At 45.7% G+C, this 19,813-nt stretch overlaps 1 protein-coding gene and 1 pseudogene across 6 annotated transcripts in view; one reads left to right on the top strand and one right to left on the bottom strand.

Annotated features, from left to right (window-relative positions):
* Positions 1 to 19,813, bottom strand: part of NAV1 (neuron navigator 1) — a 244,319-nt gene that overhangs the window by 28,640 nt on the left and 195,866 nt on the right. For all 6 annotated transcript variants that reach the window (XM_081823043.1, XM_081823041.1, XM_081823044.1 and 3 more), the window contains 6 exons: positions 5,725 to 5,863; positions 4,971 to 5,268; positions 3,205 to 3,898; positions 2,248 to 2,691; positions 1,600 to 1,641; positions 729 to 877 (listed from right to left, as the gene is read on the bottom strand). In XM_081823043.1, the coding sequence (XP_081679169.1) occupies positions 729 to 877; positions 1,600 to 1,641; positions 2,248 to 2,691; positions 3,205 to 3,898; positions 4,971 to 5,268; positions 5,725 to 5,863 (1,766 nt within the window). The remainder of the gene's footprint in view (positions 1 to 728; positions 878 to 1,599; positions 1,642 to 2,247; positions 2,692 to 3,204; positions 3,899 to 4,970; positions 5,269 to 5,724; positions 5,864 to 19,813) is intronic.
* On the top strand, positions 5,941 to 10,245 carry LOC115937089 (ATP synthase F(0) complex subunit C2, mitochondrial pseudogene; annotated as a pseudogene).

Raw genomic sequence — 19,813 nt, 5'->3', positions numbered from 1 at the left:
TAGTGTTCCCTTACTACGTTGCTTCACTCAGCTGAACGAGGAGGTGGATCTAGAAAGACACAGCAAACCACAGGCCTGTCCCAGGCTCTGTCCTAAAGGGGTTCCCACTGGGCCCATCACGGCCCGCTGCTCCCCAGGGCCAGGCCTCCACCTGAAGCTCCCTCCCCTCCCGCCTCTGAATCCGCCATCTCTTCCTGCTTCCCTCGCCAGCCTTTCTCCTCAGGCCAGCACGTGTCTTCAGCAGCGCTGCCTTCAGGGCTAGGCTGGTCCCGGCCCAGCCACAGCAGCCGGGACACCCGCACTTTTCTGGCTTTGTAGGCAGAGTCCAAAGTCTGCCATCAACGGTTCCCTCCTTCCTCTCGGCCATCCCAGCCGTCTAGTATTGCTCCCCTGGGCGTGGCCGGCGGCTCCTTTCTGGAAAGGACTGCCTGCTCCCTGCACTGGTCTGATCTCCAGGCCTTGCTTGATGGCTTTCCCGTGCCATCATTCAGACTCCCCGCTGCTCCAAGCACCCTACAGCTGGTGCCCGGGGACGACTTTTCAGTTGAGGATCTTGGAGCACTTTGCCCTCAGTCTGAGTTTGGACGGATACACTGAGGCACCACGAAGCGACCCAAGATAGTGGGAGTCATAGAGGAGATGGAACCTAAAGTCCAGCTGCCTTGCCTCACCCGGCGGGGTGAGCCCTGCTGCATCCCGTGCCGCAGCGAGTGACCGGAAACACTGACCTATGTTGGTAAGCTGGCCCTTTGCGCTCAAGGACATGGAGAGTGCAGGGGGGGAAGGCAGCTCTGACTGGTCGTCGGATTCGGGCAGCCCACCAATGGTATGAGAGTGTCGCCTCTCCTTGGTCTCCTCCTGGGACTGAAGCTGGTACCTGCAGGACATAGCAGAAGGACTCAGTCCGCGCAGCTACAAAGTGCTATCAGAGGTCTGGCGGGTGTGGAGGTTCTCAACGCAGGACAAGGAGAAAAGCGGGGGAGCGGACAGAACTGCCTAAGGAGGGAACAAGACACGTGCTGACTCAGCATTTTCTCCCACACCATCAAGAGAGTCCTGAAGGACCAGCAGGTATCTCTATGGGCTATCATGAGGTGGGGACTGAAATGACAGAGGGGGCATGAGAGCCTCTACCCCGAAGCTCAGGGCAGAGCTTAGCGGCTCCCTATGTGGGCTTCCCAATCGCAGGAGATCTTCGCCTCAACGAAGAACTCAGTGATCACTGGGCTGTCCTGCTCTTGCCCACTGGAATGACCCCTGAGGCAGCCTGTCCTCCCTCTGACTTTGAGGAAAATTACAGGGAGGACGTTTGGTCAGGATGGAGCTAGCACAGGCTGGGGCAGGTAGGTGAGGATTCCCGCGTGCCGCCTTGTTTCTCCTCTGTCACCAAGGAAGAACACTGGCCATAAAGCTGACTCACACATCACATAAGCCTGGGTAGGGCGCTGGGTGGTCTATGCAAGGAACCGCACGCAAGTAACTCAGCTAAAGGGGACACTGAATTCATGACTGGGACTCAGGACAGGTCAAGGTATAGATTTTTATACCGACCAGGGAACCCAGATACAGGGAAGGGCAAACACATCGAAGGGTGGTTACCTGAGCCCTTTCTTGGGAAGAGTGTTCCGATCCCGCTGATTACTGCGCAGAAGAAGAAAAAGAGAAGCATGGGAGTCCATCTTAGAACCTCGAGTTTGGGATCATTGGTTTGCGGGACACGACACCTAACCCAGGACATCAAACTGTGGGCCCCTTTATCTCTATAAACAAAATAGGAAGATCTTTGCAGTCCGCCTCTGGGCTTGTAACTTGAGAGATTCACTTGAAATGCTGAGTGTTTTTCTCTGTTTGGGAATCAGGATGTGGCTAGCTATTTAAAAGGTCCTATTAAGGTGTGATATAATAGAAACCAGTCTGGCCTTGAAAGCAAACTCTTTGGATGACACGTGAAACTAATTATGAAATCTCGGCTACGTCATTTAACGTCTGTGTACTGTTGGTGACCCCAGTGTACAATCATCACAGTGATAATGATAATAATAATAATAATAATGTACAAACATAGTAATTTAAAACTCCTTCTTATCTCACAGGGCTGTTGTGAAGCAAATAAAATTACCTAACAAGGGTGAAAAAAATGTTCAAAGTCACAATGAGACAATCAAATATGGGACCATGTTACTGACGGCGAAAGGGGCCAGAAGCACAGGGACGGACCCAGGCTCAGCTGTGTCTCTCTCCACCCACCTGTCCAATTGCCCAGTTCTGGGGCTTCCGCTCCAGGCCAGCTCTTCTGTCTCTTCCTCTGGGGGTGCAGCGGTGGGGGCAGGTGGAGTGGGGCCAGGAGTACTGCTGGGGAAGGCACTGGGCAGGCTCATTGGCATCTGGAGGGACTCCATGCTCCTGTGCAGGCCTGAGAGTTTGGGGTACATGCGGGTCTCTTTGGGGACACTGAAACCACTCATTAGCTCCAGGCCCTGGGAGAAGCTGGCTGAGTTAATATTGAGAATGGGTGCTGGACTGGGGGTGAAGCAAGAAGGAAGAGGGCTCCCGCTTGCTGAGCTTGTGGGATGCAGATCTGGGACCTTGGAAGCGTGGGCATCACTCGATGATGGCAGATCCAGACTGTTGGAGTTGACCTTGTCTAGGTTGGCTAGTGAGGGTGGCTTGACAAAGCTCTTAGCTGTGGCCCTGAGGGAAGTGAAAATTAAATGAAGTATTTAGAACCACAGAGTTCGAGAAGCGAGAGGCAGATTGGATCTCAGAGTACTCTTAGTCTTGTTTCCCCGTGTCTGGCTGTTTAAGCGCAGAGGCTTATTATCCCAATGCTGCTGTGAAATACGTTGGAAGGAAATCTGCTATCTGACTTGGGGTCCTTCAAGTCTTAGTGAGGGGGATGGCACATGCACGTGGGAGACCCAGCGGATTTACAAACAAATGGATACATGTGTGTCAGTAGACAATAGTACAACCATTAGTACAAGCGCTGAAGACAGGTTAAGGGTTGATCGGGGAATAGAATAAATGAGGTGAGTTTTGAAAGAGGGAGAAGGAACTTGGCATATCGGGGAGTGGGTAGGGGGGAGCCGTGCAAAGGCCCAGAGGCCAACAGTGGCTAGGCCATGCCTCGCTTAGTCTCAGGAGTACACGGATATGGAAAAGAGAGAGCAGACAGACGAGGAAGAAGCTGCCCAGTTTGGGTACCTGAGAGGGGTTGGTGGCAGCTCCGCCAGCTTGGTGGCTGGGGGGTGGCTGGCTTGGTTCTTAGGAGTACTCTCTGGGGAGCCAATGCTCTTCAGGGAGATGTTGTCCGAGTCCAAGGCCACTGCCTTGGCTTTGGCTTTCTCCTTTTCCCGATCCGTCTGATTGACAGGGGCTGGAGTGGTCCGCCCGCTGGCCACCTTGGAAGGTTCCTTTAGTCGGGAGGGGGTAAGGCCGCCCTGCTTCGTGCTGAGGAGGCTGGGGTCAATACTGCTGCTAACAGGGCGAGGTCCGCCCCGGCCGCCGGTCACGCTCATAGAGCTCGACTTGGCTGGCCGGGGCAGGCTTCGGTACTGGATGTTGGAACGGGCACCGGGAGCCAGGAATCCGGGCTCCGCACTGTTGGACACATCCAGGCTAGTCTTACGTCCGTTCACAGGCTTGACGGGGATGCCTGAGGACTTCTGGATCTTGCTGAGAGTGGCTGAACCACCCGTCTGCATGACGGTGGCTGTGCCCGTGGTGGGCGGCGGCTTCTTGTAGCCGAAAGACCCCGAAGCGGAGGGGCGAGCGATGCCGGACGGAGGCTTCTTAGCGTCGCTCAGGCGGTCCCGGCCGGCGTCCGAAGAGGAGCGCTGCAGCCCCGTGTTCTTCACAGCAAGTTTACCCTTGTCGGCGGCCTTGCCTTCAGGTTTGCCTGCAAGAGGGCAGGAGAGGACATGAGAGGAGCCGACACTGGCCAATATCTTGGCAGTATCCAGGCAAATTCTTTTCTTTCCCTCCACAGGAGAAGGAAACATTGTCAACGTGCTTTAGAACTTCGAGGCCTCAACACAGGGAAGCGGGTAGTACGTAAGCAGATGACATTTCTTGCCAGAGGAAGGAGACCGGGGAGGAGTGGCCTCGGGGATTTGTTCGTTTTGCTTTTTGTTATTTTCTCCTTCTAGAGCAGGATATTCCATTTTGGTTCAAATGGCAGAGGCAACCACAAAGGTTATTAAGAAAGAAGTGCATCGAACAACTGGTCAAGGAAGAGAAAAAAGGAGGAGATGCACACAGAGTGTGGCCATACCTCCTGGTAAGTAGAGACTGGAGGGAAATGGGGACGAAGGCGAAAAGTTACCCAAGGGGCCAACTTTGGGAGCAATACCAATACAATTCTGATTTAATGTTTTCTTGGGACCTCCCTGGGAGGTCAAGCAAGTACCTTGTGAAGACAAGTACACCAGCCAATTGTCTTGGGAAGTGTTTGAAGGCGGGTCAAACTAGTCTCTGAACAGGGGCGCCTGGGTGGCTCAGTCGTTAGGCGTCTGCCTTCGGCTCAGGACATGATCCCAGGGTCCTGGGATCAAGCCCCGCATCGGGCTCCCTGCTCGGCGGGGAGCCTGCTTCTCCCTCTCCCACTCCCCCTGCTTGTGTTCCCTCTCTCGCTGTGTCTCTTTCTGTCAAATAAATAAATAAAATCTTAAAAAAAAACAAACCAAAAAACTAGTCTCTGAACATAACACACTCCCCTCCACTACCTCTTCTGAGCTGTATGATTTTGGCTCTGCCACTGAAACCCTTTGTGTTGTTATTTCTACAGTTGTCAAGTGGAGATAGTAACACCCATCTTCCCTAACTCACAGGACTGTTGTGAAGACCAGATCATACATATTAAAGCACTCTGCAAATGTCTGCCATCATCCTGTGGGCTAAGGACCATTAAGAAGAGAAACAACCCAAGAAACAGGTCTCCGCCCTCGTCCCTTCCTTCACTCTGGCCTCACCTGCGACTTTGAGGGCGCTCTGGGCGGTGTGAGTGATGGGGGAAGTGACAGCCACTGGCGGGGTCTTGCCCTTCTTCAGGGAACCGGGGTGTCCCAGGCTCACAGGCTTTTTCAGTTCTCCAGCCTTGGATGAATCATCACAGCTCTCGGGCCGTTCTCTCCGCCACTTCGAAGTCCCGGGTTCCATCTTCAGGCTACCGCTGTCGTACTCCAGTTTTTTGGGGGCCTTCTCCTCTGATTCACTAAACCAGCTCAGCCCACTTTCGGCCAGTGAGCGCTTCTCTGAGTCTGTGCGGAGCTGAAGGAAGGAAGAGAAAAAGCAGAGTGGGATGCTCACTCGGGGATGGGAAAAAGGAGGTGGAGGGGATTGGTTTTGGTGGCTGGGTGGCCCTGCTCTTTCCCAAGCATTATGTCAACCCAGGGTTTCTACCTACATCTCTAGGGGGCTGGAAAAAAGACATCCTATGTATCTCAGGGCTATTTTTTTTTTTCCTCTGGTTGGAATAACTCTTACACGCATCACTCCAAGTCAGCGAGGACACTAAATACAGGGGCTCCGAAGGCAACAGCTAATGTCTTAGGTGACTGGTTGGTAGCCTCAGGCTTCTTTGGGCCAGCTCTAAAAAGACCTGGCCAAAGGCACATGGGAACTAGTCCCACAGAGTGGGGGGGGTGGGGGGGCGGTGCATGTGCAAACCATCTGCCCCGTGGTTCATCATGAGAGGGTGGCCTGGGTGTTTGTAAATTCACATACCGCTACTGTGGAGTTCCTGCGAGAAGCAGTGGGAGTCGTTGGGAGGGAGTTGAGGGAGGAACTGGCATTGAACTCTTCTGAGCTGAGGTTGTCCGAGGCATCACTGAGCCCACTGCTGATGGAGCTGCTCTCATCCCAGCTGTAGGACAGGAGAGAAAAGTTAGCAGTTAAAACAGAAGTCAAGACAAGGAATAAAACTGTCATATGCATGGAAGAATGGCTGTATTCCAGCATACGGACTGGCCAGGAGGAGAAAGCTTGAAGGTTAGTCCCGGGTTTGCCAGTAACTTGAAGTATAACTTGGCGGTGTTCTTTTATAAAAGGAAGAGAGTCTGTCTTTATCTGGCAAAGGAAGACGTTACATCTCCTCAACGGAAAGGGATACTGTAAAGACAAGGTAATTCTTGGATCAATCTAATTATACAATTTCCTCCCCCGATCGATGGTGTCCATCCTTATAGTTACCATGTCTTTGTTCATTTCTGGATGTGTTCTCGGGGTATTTTCCCTCTCTTTTTCAAAATTTTCCATACCTGGTAACAAGGGCCAGGAAAAGATTGATCTTTTCTAGGACCCCTAAGACCTGTCGTTTCTCATTGCTCCCCTGCTTATACAATCGCTGACCCTGGGATCGGGCTTTGCTTCCAAGCAGCATGGACCACTCTGCTGATAAATGAACCACACTTAAGGTGTGGCCAAGCATAAGCGCCAAATTTGTGCTGAATGGTTTCCTTTTTCCGCCAATTGCTTGGAATATCAGATTTGTGGTATCTGGGAGAGACTGTTGAGCATCTGCATATGCAAGTCTTTCTATAAAGAACCCCAGTCCATATACTAAGTGAAATTAATACAGCCTCCATCTCTTTGGAGCTTGGACTCTACAACATTCCCTTGGATGTTCAACCTTGTGTTTAGCAACTTTTGCAGTTAGAAAATTAATTCTTACCATCTGACCTAAATGGCCTCCTCTGCCTTGATACCAACTTCCTTTTGTTCTCTCCTTATTGGCTGTTTGCAAGTTTCTTCTTTACATTATTTTCTGAGTTCAAAATCTGTCTCCTAGAACCTTTTTTCAAAGGTCCTGTGTTCTACACCTTCCACTGTTTCTATTACTCCCTTCTGGACCCAAAAAAGTCCTTCAGATTTCACTCAAGTTTTAGAGCCCAAAACTCAACATGGACTTCAGGAAGACTGCAATATGAGAGCATTTGTTTGTGCCTGTAGGAATCATTCTCTAAATCCTTGCATCTGTGTTCACAGGTTTGTTTATCGGCTTTGCGTGTGTGAAGAATTAAGAGGCTAAAGATGTTTTTTGTGAATTAGCTGGTATCTGGAAAATTTTTCCTTTTAGATTTATTTTGAGTGTCAGATCATGGAACAAAAGTCAGACATACAAGCCATCTAAGTTCTTGGCCCAGATTTCAGCTGGCCTCCCCTTAATTTATTTGCTGGGAATAGGAAAGTGGGTGGTTTGGACATTTGGCTTGGTTGCTCTGGAGTGATTAATCCAAATACATTGAGAAAGAGCAAAGAAAGCATGGGGATTAGAACACACTACAGAGTGATTTCAATTTTATTACTAAGAAATACAGCCGTTATTAAAACAAGCAACCTCTTTTTTCCTCCACCCATGACATATATTAATCCTGCATTTATCTTGGGCTAAGATATCATAGCCCCCATTTTGTAGAGAAAGAATACTGAGGAGGAAAGATCAATTCTGGCTTTATGATCCTATCAGCTCTCCTGGGTCAAGATAAGATCTCTGGCAAGCAAACAAACAAACTATTCACAACATGTTCTTTTGGGTCAAAGACAGAGGAAGCCTGTAGCACTGAACCTTCCATCTGAGATTAATTATTGGTAATGAAGGTCTTGGAATGGAGAAAAGTCTTATGGACAGGCTCTTGCAAAAAAAAAAAAAAAAAAAGGGCGGCTGCAGTCCACCAGTCAAAAAGAAACCAACTTTGCCCTACATTTATGGAAAGCCTAATAGCAAAATAAAGGAGGGGAGTGTATCGTCTCAGGGTTTCAGTCCTCTTTGCCCAAAAGACATTCCTGGGTCCCAACTCACAGACTCTTTTCCTAAAGTGAGAGAGTATCAGCCTAAAATTCTTGGGCAAGTTTGGCTAGAGGATTTAAAGATTTCCTAGGAAAATTCCTTTGCAGATTCTGGACAAAAGGAAAATTCTGTTGTCATTACCCAAGGGTTAAGCATGTCCACTGGAGATGCTATACTGGAGGGAGCATATTTTCCTTCTTTAAGACAAATATTAGGAAATAATGGATGCTATAGTCAAGACTCAAACATTACACGAAATTATAGAGGGAAAAAGAAAAAATGCCCCCTTTCTGCCCTCCCACTTTTATTTTTAAAGTAACCACTGTTAATAGTTTCTTGTGCTTCCTTCAAGAATATCCCCATGCTTCTGTGTTCTAGCTATTTGCTCTCTGGATCTGCCAAATAACTGACATCATGGGACCACACCTCATCATCTTGGTTCTCTTTCCCAGGCTCTTAAGTTAGAACCTCAGTCTTCCTCTTTGTTGGTTTACTTTCTTGTTTTAGTGAAGTACCTTTCAAGGAGGTTTCTGAAAAAAGATGCTTGGGAAGCAAACGTGGTAAGATCTGACACATTATAAAATGTCTTTATTCTGTTTTGACATGTGAAATTTTGTCTAGCCATAGAAGTCTAAACTGAAAGTAATCTCCTCTCAGAATTTAAAGGCATTGCTCCATTGTTTGGCCTCTACTGTTGCCATTCTGATTCCTTGTCCTTAACATGTGACCTGTTTCTTTCTCTCTGGAAAGTTTTAGCATCTTCCCTGGTGTTCTAAAGTATCATTAATGATATGCCTTGGTGTGGGCTGATTTTTATCCATTGAGTTGGATACCTTCCTGGGCCTTTTTAACATAGAAATTTTCATTCATTATTCCTTTGATGACTTTCTCCTCTCCATTTTTCAGTTCTCTCTTCTAGAATGTCTATTATTCAGATGATAGATTTTGAGGCTGATACTCTGATCATCTTATTATTGTCCAACATTACATATATTTGTTTTTTAACTCTACTTTTTGGGCAGTGGCCTCAATTTTACCTTTAGTTGCCTCCATTAAAATTTTCATTTCTGCTATCATATTTAAAATTTTAAGGGTACTTTAAAAACAGTATATTGTTCTTTCTTTTAAGGATGCAATCTCTTAACTCTCAAAGATATTCATTCACTCATTTATTTGGAGGGGCAGGTTTAAAATCTCTTTATACAGTTTTTGGTTCCAAGTAGCTTTTGTCTGTTTGTATTGGTGAGGCTTGCAGGTGACAGACCCTTCTTAGTTGTCGGATGATCCTTGGCTGTTTGCGCATAGGTAAGACTGGAACACCTGTTATAGGTTATTTAGAAGCTTTGTGTACGTTGGTGGGACTTATCAATTACGGTTTCAGTATAGGGAGATGTGATTGGACTTATTCATCTGAGTTTTTTTCTCTTGGGGGGGTCAGATTTTCTAGAGATGAATCTTCCAAACTCCTGACTGGAGTTGCCTTTTGGGAAGTAGCAAAGGAGAGGATCTCAGAGTCTAAGTATTTCTTATATAAATTGTAAACCAATCCTCCTGTTTTTAGTTTCATCTCTTCCCCCACTATGGGTACCTGGTGTCACCAATTACCAAGCTTTTCGAGGGTTCTGGGCTGCAAACACAGTGGCTGTGCAGCTTTTCTCACTACTGGTTTAGGATTCAGCTTTAAGTCGGTTAAATCAGCTCACACGTGCAATTCTGATTTCCGGCTTCCCCAGATTTTGTGGCTATTATCTCTTCCTTCTCCTATTCTTTGTCCTTGGGGTGTTAAGACTTAAGGAATAAAGAACCTTCCCCCCTCTGTCTTCTCTGCATTGGAAACAGCTCTCCTGCCACAGCCCGTCGTCCCCTGAAAATATCCACCTGTGCCAAGTTCGTCTAAAGTCACAGGGGACACTGACAGGTGACAGCCTCAGCAGCTCGGCAGCCCCACGTCCCCTGACCTCACTTATTCCCACCTGCAGCTTCCGAACCAGCGCCATTTCAAGGGACATCCACACAGCAGCCAAGTTCACTGGGGCTGGGGCTGGGGCTGCCATGGTAGGGGCGGCTGGCTCTGGGGCTGGAATTGGGACTGTGTTTGGGAGCCTCATCATTGGTTAAGCCGAGAACCCCTCTCTGAAGCAACAGTTGTTCTCCTACACCATTCTGGGCATTGCCCTCTTGGAGGCCCTGTAGCTCTTTTTCCTGATGGTGGCCTTTCTCATCCTCTTTGCCACGTGAAGGAGCCAGCTCCACCTCCCTTAGGTCTTTCTCCCGTATCTTATCTACCCTGCATGTTCTTTTTCCTATAACTCCCCAGGCAGCCTGGGGAAAGTGGTTGGCTTTGGATTTGACAGAGGGAAGACAAATAATGTATTAATAAGAAAAGAAAAGGAAAGAAAAAAGAAAAGAAAAGAATGAAACTCTAAACCCTTTATGATCATTTTACCCTTGTGAAATAGCGAAATACATTAAACTAATGCTACAAGTAGCTTAAATATGGCACCAAGGGGTACCTGGGTGGCTCAGTTGGTTGAGCGTCTGCCTTCGGCTTGGGTCGTAATCTCCAGGTCCTGGAATTGAACCCCGCATCGGGCTCCCTGCTCAGTGGGGGGGTCTGCTTCTCCCTCTCCCTCTGCCCTTCCCCTGCTTGTGCGTTGTCTCTTTCATATACATAAATAAAATCTTTAAAAATAAATAAATAATTATGGCAGCAAAACAATAAACAAAGAGGAGGGCAAGGCTCAGAGCTTGGGAGGGCTACTGCAGCTGTTATTTGGCACAAATAATCTCTCTTCGCTTGCTCTAAGCTGGGTTTTTCAATCTCCTTTCTATTTCTCTTTAAATTTGTTTCTCATATAGATCTCAGGTGCAGAAAAGAGGGCTGGGCAGCAACAAGCTAGGTCTAAATTTACTAGAAAAACAGAACATAGAAAAGTTAATATTCGTTTATAATCCAACCTACTTACAAATCCAGATCACCATCACCAACAGGCAACTGATGCAAAAAAGAAATGTTCTCTTATACATTTGCACCATTTACTTTGCATGGTGTGAAAGTGTTCATTCTGGGAAGGCTGTTAGAGGAATAATGACACTTTACCATTTTCATCCACCCTCGGAATAGAAGAGAAAAATAAGTCGGAATAAACATATGAGAGATTAAGTCAGATATAAACAAGAAGATGAAAATGACTCTTGTCAAGGGATATTTCTAAAGTACTGGAACAGGTTATAGCAATAAATTAAAGATTTTTCTCAGCAGGATATTCATTTTCTCATTTACCAATCGCCTCATATCCTTTAATCCTCCCTCCAAATCTCAAACTTCTCATTTCCGGTTTACCTGAAAAGTATCAGTTTTTTTCCCCCTGTCACTTTATCAATAACTTCAGTATGGCTTTAACTCTTTTTTCTTTTCTTCCCTCCTCAAGAGGTCCGCTAATTGTGTGACCATTTGCCTCTCAAATCTTTTTTTCCTCTATATTTCTCCTGCTTTTGCTCTGGTTCAGAGCTAATGTCCCCTCACCCAAACCACAGTAAAAGCCTTCTTACCGACCCCACTGTCTATAAATTCTCCCTCCTTCCAACACACTGAATATAATCAGAAGCCTAATCACCCATAAGTGTAGCACTTCCCTAGCCTTCATTAGCTCCTCATTGCTGATATAATAAAATCAAAATTCTAAGGCCCACTGTTCAAGATTATCCATGAGCCATCATTAACATAGGGTAGTAATTAAGAGCACAGATGTTATAGCCAGACTATCTGAATTCAAGTCCTATATACTCTGCCTTGGGTTAAATTAAATTTCAACTTGGCAAACATTCATTGAGCTCCTGGCATTTACACGACAGTCTCAGTTGTATGGGCATTTAAAATGAGTGACTATCAGAACAAGCTCACAATCCAAGGGTGGAAGAAGACATATACATGAAATGAATACCATATATGAAGTATAGACAACATACATAAGAGGATTCAGAGGAAGGAGTGATTTAATTTTCCAACAAAACCCAGAAATATGACTTTGCCATGGTAGGATACAGATAAACACAATGCTCATATCCTTTACCCTAGTCCCACCCTGCTCCAAATTGTTGTGTCTTCTAGGATTCCTATTAGGTGACCAGCTGTCTCACCTAATTTCTTTTTGGAAGTACAGGCCTGACTTATCATCACTGTGCAATCATCTGTGTCCTGCTGAAGATTCTGGAGTCCTGGCAATATTATGGGGACTTGACGACAATGTACATAAACCCTACCTACTTTCCATGGGTTTCTCCCTAGCTCTGCATTTTGAAATCTTACCTTTCTTCAATGCCCAGATCAAACCAAGTTTTCTATGAGGCTTTCCATGATCCTCCTTGCCAGAAGAAATCTCATTCTCTTTTATGTACACTGGACTGTATTTCCCTGAGGGGCAGGATTGAGTCTCATTCATCTTTGTACCTCTCATACTGTATCTTGTACATAGTGGGCTTGTACACACTTGCAGACTTGAACTCCTGGTTTCTGTGAATGTAGGAATGCATAAACTCAGGGAAGGGGTTATGATTTTGGAACTGCTTCTTACATATTCTCCAAGAATGATTAGTAGTTTGTTTCTAAGAAATCCTGGTTTCAGAGGGAATTTATATACATTTTTTTTTTTTTAAGAACTTCCAGTTCTCTGCTTAAGTTCTCCAACTATTCAATATAATTCACCTTTTCTACTAGACCCTTAAAAATGTTTATAGAAAGCATTTTACATGGGGCGCCTGGGTGGCTCAGATGGTTAAGCGTCTGCCTTCGGCTCAGGTCATGATCCCAGGGTCCTGGGATCGAGTCTCGCATCAGGCTCCCTGCTCCTTGGGAGCCTGCTTCTCCCTCTGCCTCTCTCTGTCTCTGTCTCTCATGAATAAATAATAAAATCTTTAAAAAAAAAAAAAAGCATTTTACAATGTTGTCTGTTAATTCCAACATCTGGGTCATCTGTAGGTCTGCTTCTATTGACTATTTTTTCTCTCAGTTATATTTCCTGCCTCTTCATGAGTCTTATAACTTTTTATCATATGCCAGATGTATGTGAACAAAGAACGGCAATACATATACCTAGAAAAGGACGCGCCCCTTCCTCTGTCAGGCTGTTAGGATTGAGAGCTGAGCCAGTCTTATCTGTAGCAGAGCTAGGTCTGGGCTTTGTTGTCTCTTTGGTTAAAGTCGGTGCACCACTGGTTTCAAATGTATTGAGGGTAGGATCAAGATCGTCTCAGTGAGGCTTGGGATCTGACCATAGTGAGACTCCAGATATCTCTCTCTATACTTTATAGCCCAGCCACCAGCTTTTGGGGCTGCTGTGGAGTCCTCTTTACTCTTGGTGGGCGGCTTCTATATACTCAGTGAAGGGCCATTGTGCTTTGAAGGGGTCTTTTTCTATCCTCCTGCCTTGCTCTCAAATTTCTCTGTAGTGTGTTACTGCTAGGTACTCAATGAATGCTCTCTGTACACTGGGTAGGGAGGAGGGTGTCTTTCTCATCGTTCTGCCCTGCCCTGCGCTATCAACTTGCTGCCACTGTACGTATTAAGCAAAGTCCTCATGGGGAAAGAATGAGGGGTGGGTGGGTACAGTATCTGCTCTGGGATTTAGTTTCCTTATACCAGCCAACATGCAGCGTTCAAACGTTTTATATGACGTTGAGCTACTTTCTCCTTATTCTCACCTACAGTAGGCTTTCCCCTCCTGCTGCTGTGCCTCCAGAATGAAAGCGGCCATGCATTTTTTTCTCTCCTAGCAAGGGCTCGGACCCTTCTGGAATTTAGTTCAATTTGAATACTTCGCATTCTTAGATATTTAATTGTTTGTTTTCTCAGTTAGGTTTGTTCTTTATCCAGCTTATTCTTGTTATTTGGGTAGGAGTGCTTGTACTGTGACACTATACCATTCCTTTCAATAAATCAGCTTCTTGAGCGCTAATTCATCACATCTTCCATCCAGGGCTGTAAGAATAGCAACAGATTCCTCTTTCTGTTCTCTTGCCCACTTCCTAGCACTGATACCACAGTCTTAGAGATACTTTGGTGCACCCCATCTCCTCTGTAGGATGAAAAGGAGGCCTGTGAGGAGGCCAGCTCAACTGAACACTGTTCTGTTTGTGTCTGTGCAGACACATGGCAATGCACGGGGCAGGGAACACTCCTCCCCTCTGGGAAAAGCACCAACACTAACGTAGCTCTTGGCTAGGACTGGCCACCCCTCCCAGACTTCTCTCACACAGTCTGCTCCCCATACTTCAGGTCCAGCCATTCCGCAGTGAACAGCCAAGGGAGCCTGCAGACAGCCGGAGGGCCAAGGGTGTGGGCTAGCTAGCGGGAAGGGTGGACTAGCTTGTGACTACATAGGAAAAAATCCTCATTGCTTCTCTAGCACAGCATGGTCCTTAAAAGTCAGACTTGAATACTGAATCGTTATTTGTCCAGAATATATATGCCTGGTGAGTCAGTTAACAAATTTTCCTGACTATTTACCACTTAGTAGATAAGAGCTCTGTACACAGAAGCTGACTTTCTCCTCTGAAAGTGGAGAAATATCTATAATAGGCTAGTTTTAAGAAATGGGATTTCGGGGTGATTATTTTTACTCGCAGGCAGAGTTTACGGAATTGGAAGCCTAAGATTATATCCCAAGGAGACACTTAGGACTTCTTGCTCTCCCATCTAGGAAAAGAAGGGCAGTGCTTCACCATCTAAACTGGAAACAGGCTCCAAGGCAGCAGGAAGCTGTTTGACCACAGTGTACCCAACTTCTGGGAACTAAATCACCAACTACTTATAAAAAGAAGCCAGAGTTAGACTTGGGAGGCTTTTCAGTCTCCATCACTGTACCAACAAGGGTGGACTGTATTCTTTTTTTTTAAGATTTTATTTATTTATTTGAGAGAGAGGGAGTGAGAGAGAACATGAGAGGGGAGAGGGGCAGAGGGAGAAGCAGACTCCCCACTGAGTGGGGAGCCCGATGTGGGACTCGATCCTGGGACTCCAGGATCACGACCTGAGCTGAAGGCAGTCGCTTAACCAACTGAGTCACCCAGGCACCCTGGACTGTATTCTATGAGACACACAAACGTCAAATGGAGCAGAGGCGGAAAGGTCATCAATAGTCACAACTCTTGATACCGTCTCACTTGCTGGAGTTGGTGGACAGTGGCCTAGGTCAGGCAGTTAAATAGGAAACAGTGACTAATGGTAAGACAAAGTGTAGATTAGACTTGAGGTCTGATGGCAATCTGACAGTCAAGATGGGTGAGAGATTTAGAGGAAGAGGGGGGAGCGGGGAGAAGAAGCAAATGTGACAACCCTGGCTCTAGGTTCCCTAAGAGCCAGGATGGCTATGGATCAACACAAAAGGAATATTTTGAGATTATAAGTGCTTTAGATAATGCTGCCATTGGATGGTTCTGCAGCCAAGCGTATTTCATGACATCTGCCCCTGAAGCTGAAGTTACTCTTAGTTCTTCAAGGGGACAGGGAACAGAGTACATAAAGTTTGGTCTAGGATCAGTCCAAGATAGAGTTAAACACATAAAGAGACTCAAAATTAATCTGTCCTCCTGGGGAGGTTAACTTTATGGCTAGAAATGGAACAGGCTGACTTCCAAGAGTATATACTTCTATGGACCAGAATACATTCTGGATACTTGCTCTCGTCTTTACTATTATCATTAAAGATTTATTTATTTATTTGAGAGAGAGAGAGAGGGAGAAAGGGAAGGAGGGAGGGAGAGGAAGAGAATCTCAAGCAGACTGCCCACTGAGTGTGCAGCCTGTGAGTGCTGAGCCTGACACGGGGCTGGATCCCATAACCCATGATGATATCATGACCTGCTTGCTCTCATCTTAAAAATTTCCATAACTTCCTTGGACTAAACCAGCAACCAGGTTAGAGTTTAGATACAGGTTTCCTTGCTTATAACCTCAAGAATACTCTTGCCTTCTAGGAGTATTCCTAGGTTAAACCATATGAAATCATCCATTTTGTAGGTAAAAAATGGTTAAACATGGATACTTTCATACAGTTCAACATCACATATGTTTATGTTCACGTTTGGCCTATGCTTCAGCACTTGTCTGCTACGGAAGTGTAGTAGTGGATTCTAAACTCTTTTTTTTTTTTTTTTAAGATTTTACTTATTGGGGCACCTGGGTGGTTCAGTCACTGAGCGTCTGCCTTCGGCTCGGGTCACGATCCCGGAGTCCTGGGATCGAACCCCGCGTCAGGCTCCCTGCTCGGCGGGAAGCCTACTTCTCCCTCCTCCACTCCCCCTGCTTGTGTTCCCTCTCTCGCTGTGCCTCTCTCTGTCAAATAAATAAAATAAAAAAAAAAAAAAAAAAAAAAAAAGATTTTATTTATTTATTTGACAGAGACACAGCGAGAGAGGAAACACAAGCAGGGGGAGTGGGAGAGGGAGAAGCAGGCCTCCCACAATGGAGCAGGGAGCCCGACGTGGGCTCGATCCCAGGACCCTGGGATCATGACCCGAGCCGAAGGCAGACGCTCAACGACTGAGCCACCCAGGGGCCCCTCTAAACTCTCAATAGGAGGAAAACCTAACAGGAAGAAATGGAGTCAAATGACAGAAATGATAACCTTTCCTGACCTAAGCCTTGTCTGGTACATCTGAACAAGGGAACACATTCTGAACTCTACTCAAGCCGAAGTTCCCAATATATCCCATTCTTCATCTTTTATACTTTCTTCAGGCCCATTCCTGGAGGTGAGCCATTCAGCTGATAGCCAGCTCAGGCTTCCCCAAAGGTCACTCAGCCAGCCATGGAAATGTGGGTTCCTAAAGAGAGAATTAGTCAGTGATATTCCATCTTTGGTCCCTATAGCAAGTGGACTCACTTGCTCTCCTTTGTTAACAAGGTGGTAATCTTCTAGATCTGTGTAACATGGTAGTTCCTGGCCTTATGTGGCTCCTGAGCACTTGAACCATGGCTAGCCCAAATTGAGATGTATAGTAGGACTTCAAAGATTTAGTACCAGATTTCAAATGCTTAGTATGAAAAAAGATTATAATGCATCTTGCTAATAACTTTATATTACATACTAAAATAACATTTTAGATATATTGGGTTAAATAAAACATGTTGTTGTAATTGATTTCACCTGTTTTACTTTTTAAAATGTCTCTACTAGAAAAATTTAAATTACATATGTGACTTGCATCTTTGGAAAGCGCTGTCCTAAACAGGAAACTTTTGGTCAATGAAATGTCAGCTTTGAAGAGCTGGAGTTTATTAGTTGCTGCAGCAATTACAGTTGATCCATGACCTGGGAAAGCTATGGTGTGCAGTTAAACTTCAGCTTATCCATCCCTTGATGGCACCAAATGTGGTAGAATTGTTGGATGCATGAATTGAATTATCAGCCACAGTCCTCAGAGAACCTTCGAGAGGTTAAGGAGAAGTGATTTAAAAAACAGAAAAAGATAATGGAAGAGTCAGAATGTAATTGGGCAATTTTGTGATGTTCAGTTTTGCAAATGAATCAAGGCCATGTAGAGAAACCAACATTCTACTCAAGTACCGCCAAGGTTCTCCAAGTCGGTAACCTTTCCCGCTCCCCACCCCCATGTGGCCTCAGAGCACTCCAAGAGCAAGGGGGAGTACAGTGTCTGCTTCGTTACATGTCTGTGGTTTGGCAGAGACCACAGCAAGCTAGCCTGATCTGGCCAACAAAGCCAGGCAATGGGAGGAAAGGATGAATTGCACAGAGTGAGAGATTTAGAGGAAGAGGGGGGAGCAGGGAGAAGAAGCCAATGTAAATTTTTTGAGCTAAGGGTTTGCCAAGTCAAGGGTAAAGATCACCTAGAAGAAGGGATTCTTTTTTTAAGATTTTTTTAAAATTTATTTATTTGACAGAGAGAGAGAGAGACAGAGAGAGAGGGAACACAAGCAGAGAAGTGGGAGAGGGAGGAGCAGGCTTCCCGCCGAGCAGGGAGCCCGATGCGGGGCTCGATCCCAGGACCCTGGGATCATGACCTGAGCCGAAGGCAGACGCTTAACGACCGAGCCACCCAGGTGCCCCTAGAAGAAGGGATTCTAAAGAACAAGGTAACCAGAGTCTGATATGAAATTGGAGGATATGTACAATTAGGAAAATTTATTTGGCCTCCTTGATATTTTGGCAGTCAGCTCACACCAGGATCCCAGTGCATAAGAAAACTAATGGTTTCAGCAACTTATTAAGACACTTCCTAAATTCCAGTTTGAATCACAGAACTATCTGACTAATTTTGTTCAACTCTCAAATTCTGTGAATGACTATAAGCTGGCGACCCAAAATTCAGATTTAATTCCTATAGATTAGCTTACACGGTACTATTGGCATCACTGAAAAATCAGGAAATAGCACAACTTTGGAGCCTTAATACCACAAAGTTTGAAGATATTTCTTGGAGATCAAAGCCAGCTGATATAAAAAGCCAAGGACATTAGGCCCCAATGCCCCACTGTACCTTGGCCATTCTGTAAAATTCAGAAATCACAGATTTCCACTGTTGTCTTTTTCTTTTAAGTCACTCAGCTCATAATTTCTACAGTGACTGCCAACGTTCCCTGTGGCATCTAGAAATGGGATAATGTAAATAAACACAAGGCTGCTATCCCACCAAGCATATGAAACATCACCCTGATGTGCTCACTGAGAGAGGACTTCTGTTATTTCTGATGATGCCTGATGTAACAGAGAAGTGAGAAAACTGTCTGCTCAGCCCCAGTTCTAGCCCACCTCAACTCTTGCTCAAGTTGTAGCCATCATTGGCACGTCTGCCTGAGCTCACTCTCCTTTCCTACGAGGCCTAAGGTTTTTGAGTGGTGGCAATAAAATCACAGGCCCAGTCCTAAGCAGAACCCCATTTTGGCTAAAATCAAGCCATGTTTTTCTTTCATACACACCCTCTGCCTAAATTTGCACATATGTTATCTGACCAGGGACAAGAATGTTTTGAGAGAGAACTCGCCTACCAGCATCGAGTCCTTAATTGGTCTGGAGAAAGGGATGCCCTTGCAGTTACATACAAAATTCTGTGCCTATGTGCAATTTTCTGGACTTGGATCATACTTTCAGATTCTCAAATGTCTATGGCCTAGAAAAAAAATTTTTTTAATTATCATCTTGCCTCATAACACCATGCTTCAAGCACCGCCTTCTTGATTCTGGCATTTAATCTTTGCTCTAAAGTTATGAGAGTTTCTTAAGCCTAGACCATTGTTATAGACCAAATTGTGTCCCCCCCCCACAAATCTTTAAAGGGAAGACATAACTCCCAATGACTACATTTGGGGATAGAGCCTATAGGGAGGTCATTAAGGTTACATGAAGTCATTAGGGTGGAGACCTAATCTGACAGGATTGGTATCCTTAGGAGAAGAGGAAGAGACACCAGAGAGCTCTTCCTGTGTGTGCACACAGAGGAAAGCTCACGCAGAGACACTGAGAGAAGATGACTGTCTACAAGCCCTGAAGAGAGGTTTGACGAGAAACCAAACCTGACAGCATCTCAATCTTGTAATTTTAGCCTTCAGAACTGTGAGAAAATAAGTTTCTGTTGTTTAAGTCTCCCAGTCTTTGGTATTTTGTCAAAGCAGCCTGGGCAGACTAATATAACCATTAAGTGATAAAAACTAGCTTTTTTATTTATACATCAATACCCCCACCACCAGTAGACCACAATGGACGCTGACCACCTCCATCATTCAGACTGGTTTCCCATTCAGAGATTTACTAACATTAAGCTTTTGATCATAAGACCACAGCTGAAATAAAATACCCAAATCCATCAGCTAGGCTCAGGAGAAGCTACGGACTGAGAAAATCAAGAGTCAAGCAAAGTGGAAGGAATTATTGCTTTGATTTGGCAGCAAGATAATCCTGGAGAAATTCCACCTTTCTATGATGCAATCAGGTCCTTAGTGTGCCCCTCTGATGACACGATGCACAGCTATTCAGCCCTGCAAACAGCGTGTATAGCACTCTGTGGGACAAA

This window comes from Leptonychotes weddellii, chromosome 6 (genome assembly GCF_054177405.1).
Source record: "Leptonychotes weddellii isolate Sample4059 chromosome 6, ASM5417740v2, whole genome shotgun sequence".
NCBI lineage: Eukaryota > Metazoa > Chordata > Mammalia > Carnivora > Phocidae > Leptonychotes > Leptonychotes weddellii.
The sequence above is the reverse complement of the archived record's forward strand: the minus strand, read 5'-3'. Positions and strand labels throughout refer to the sequence as shown.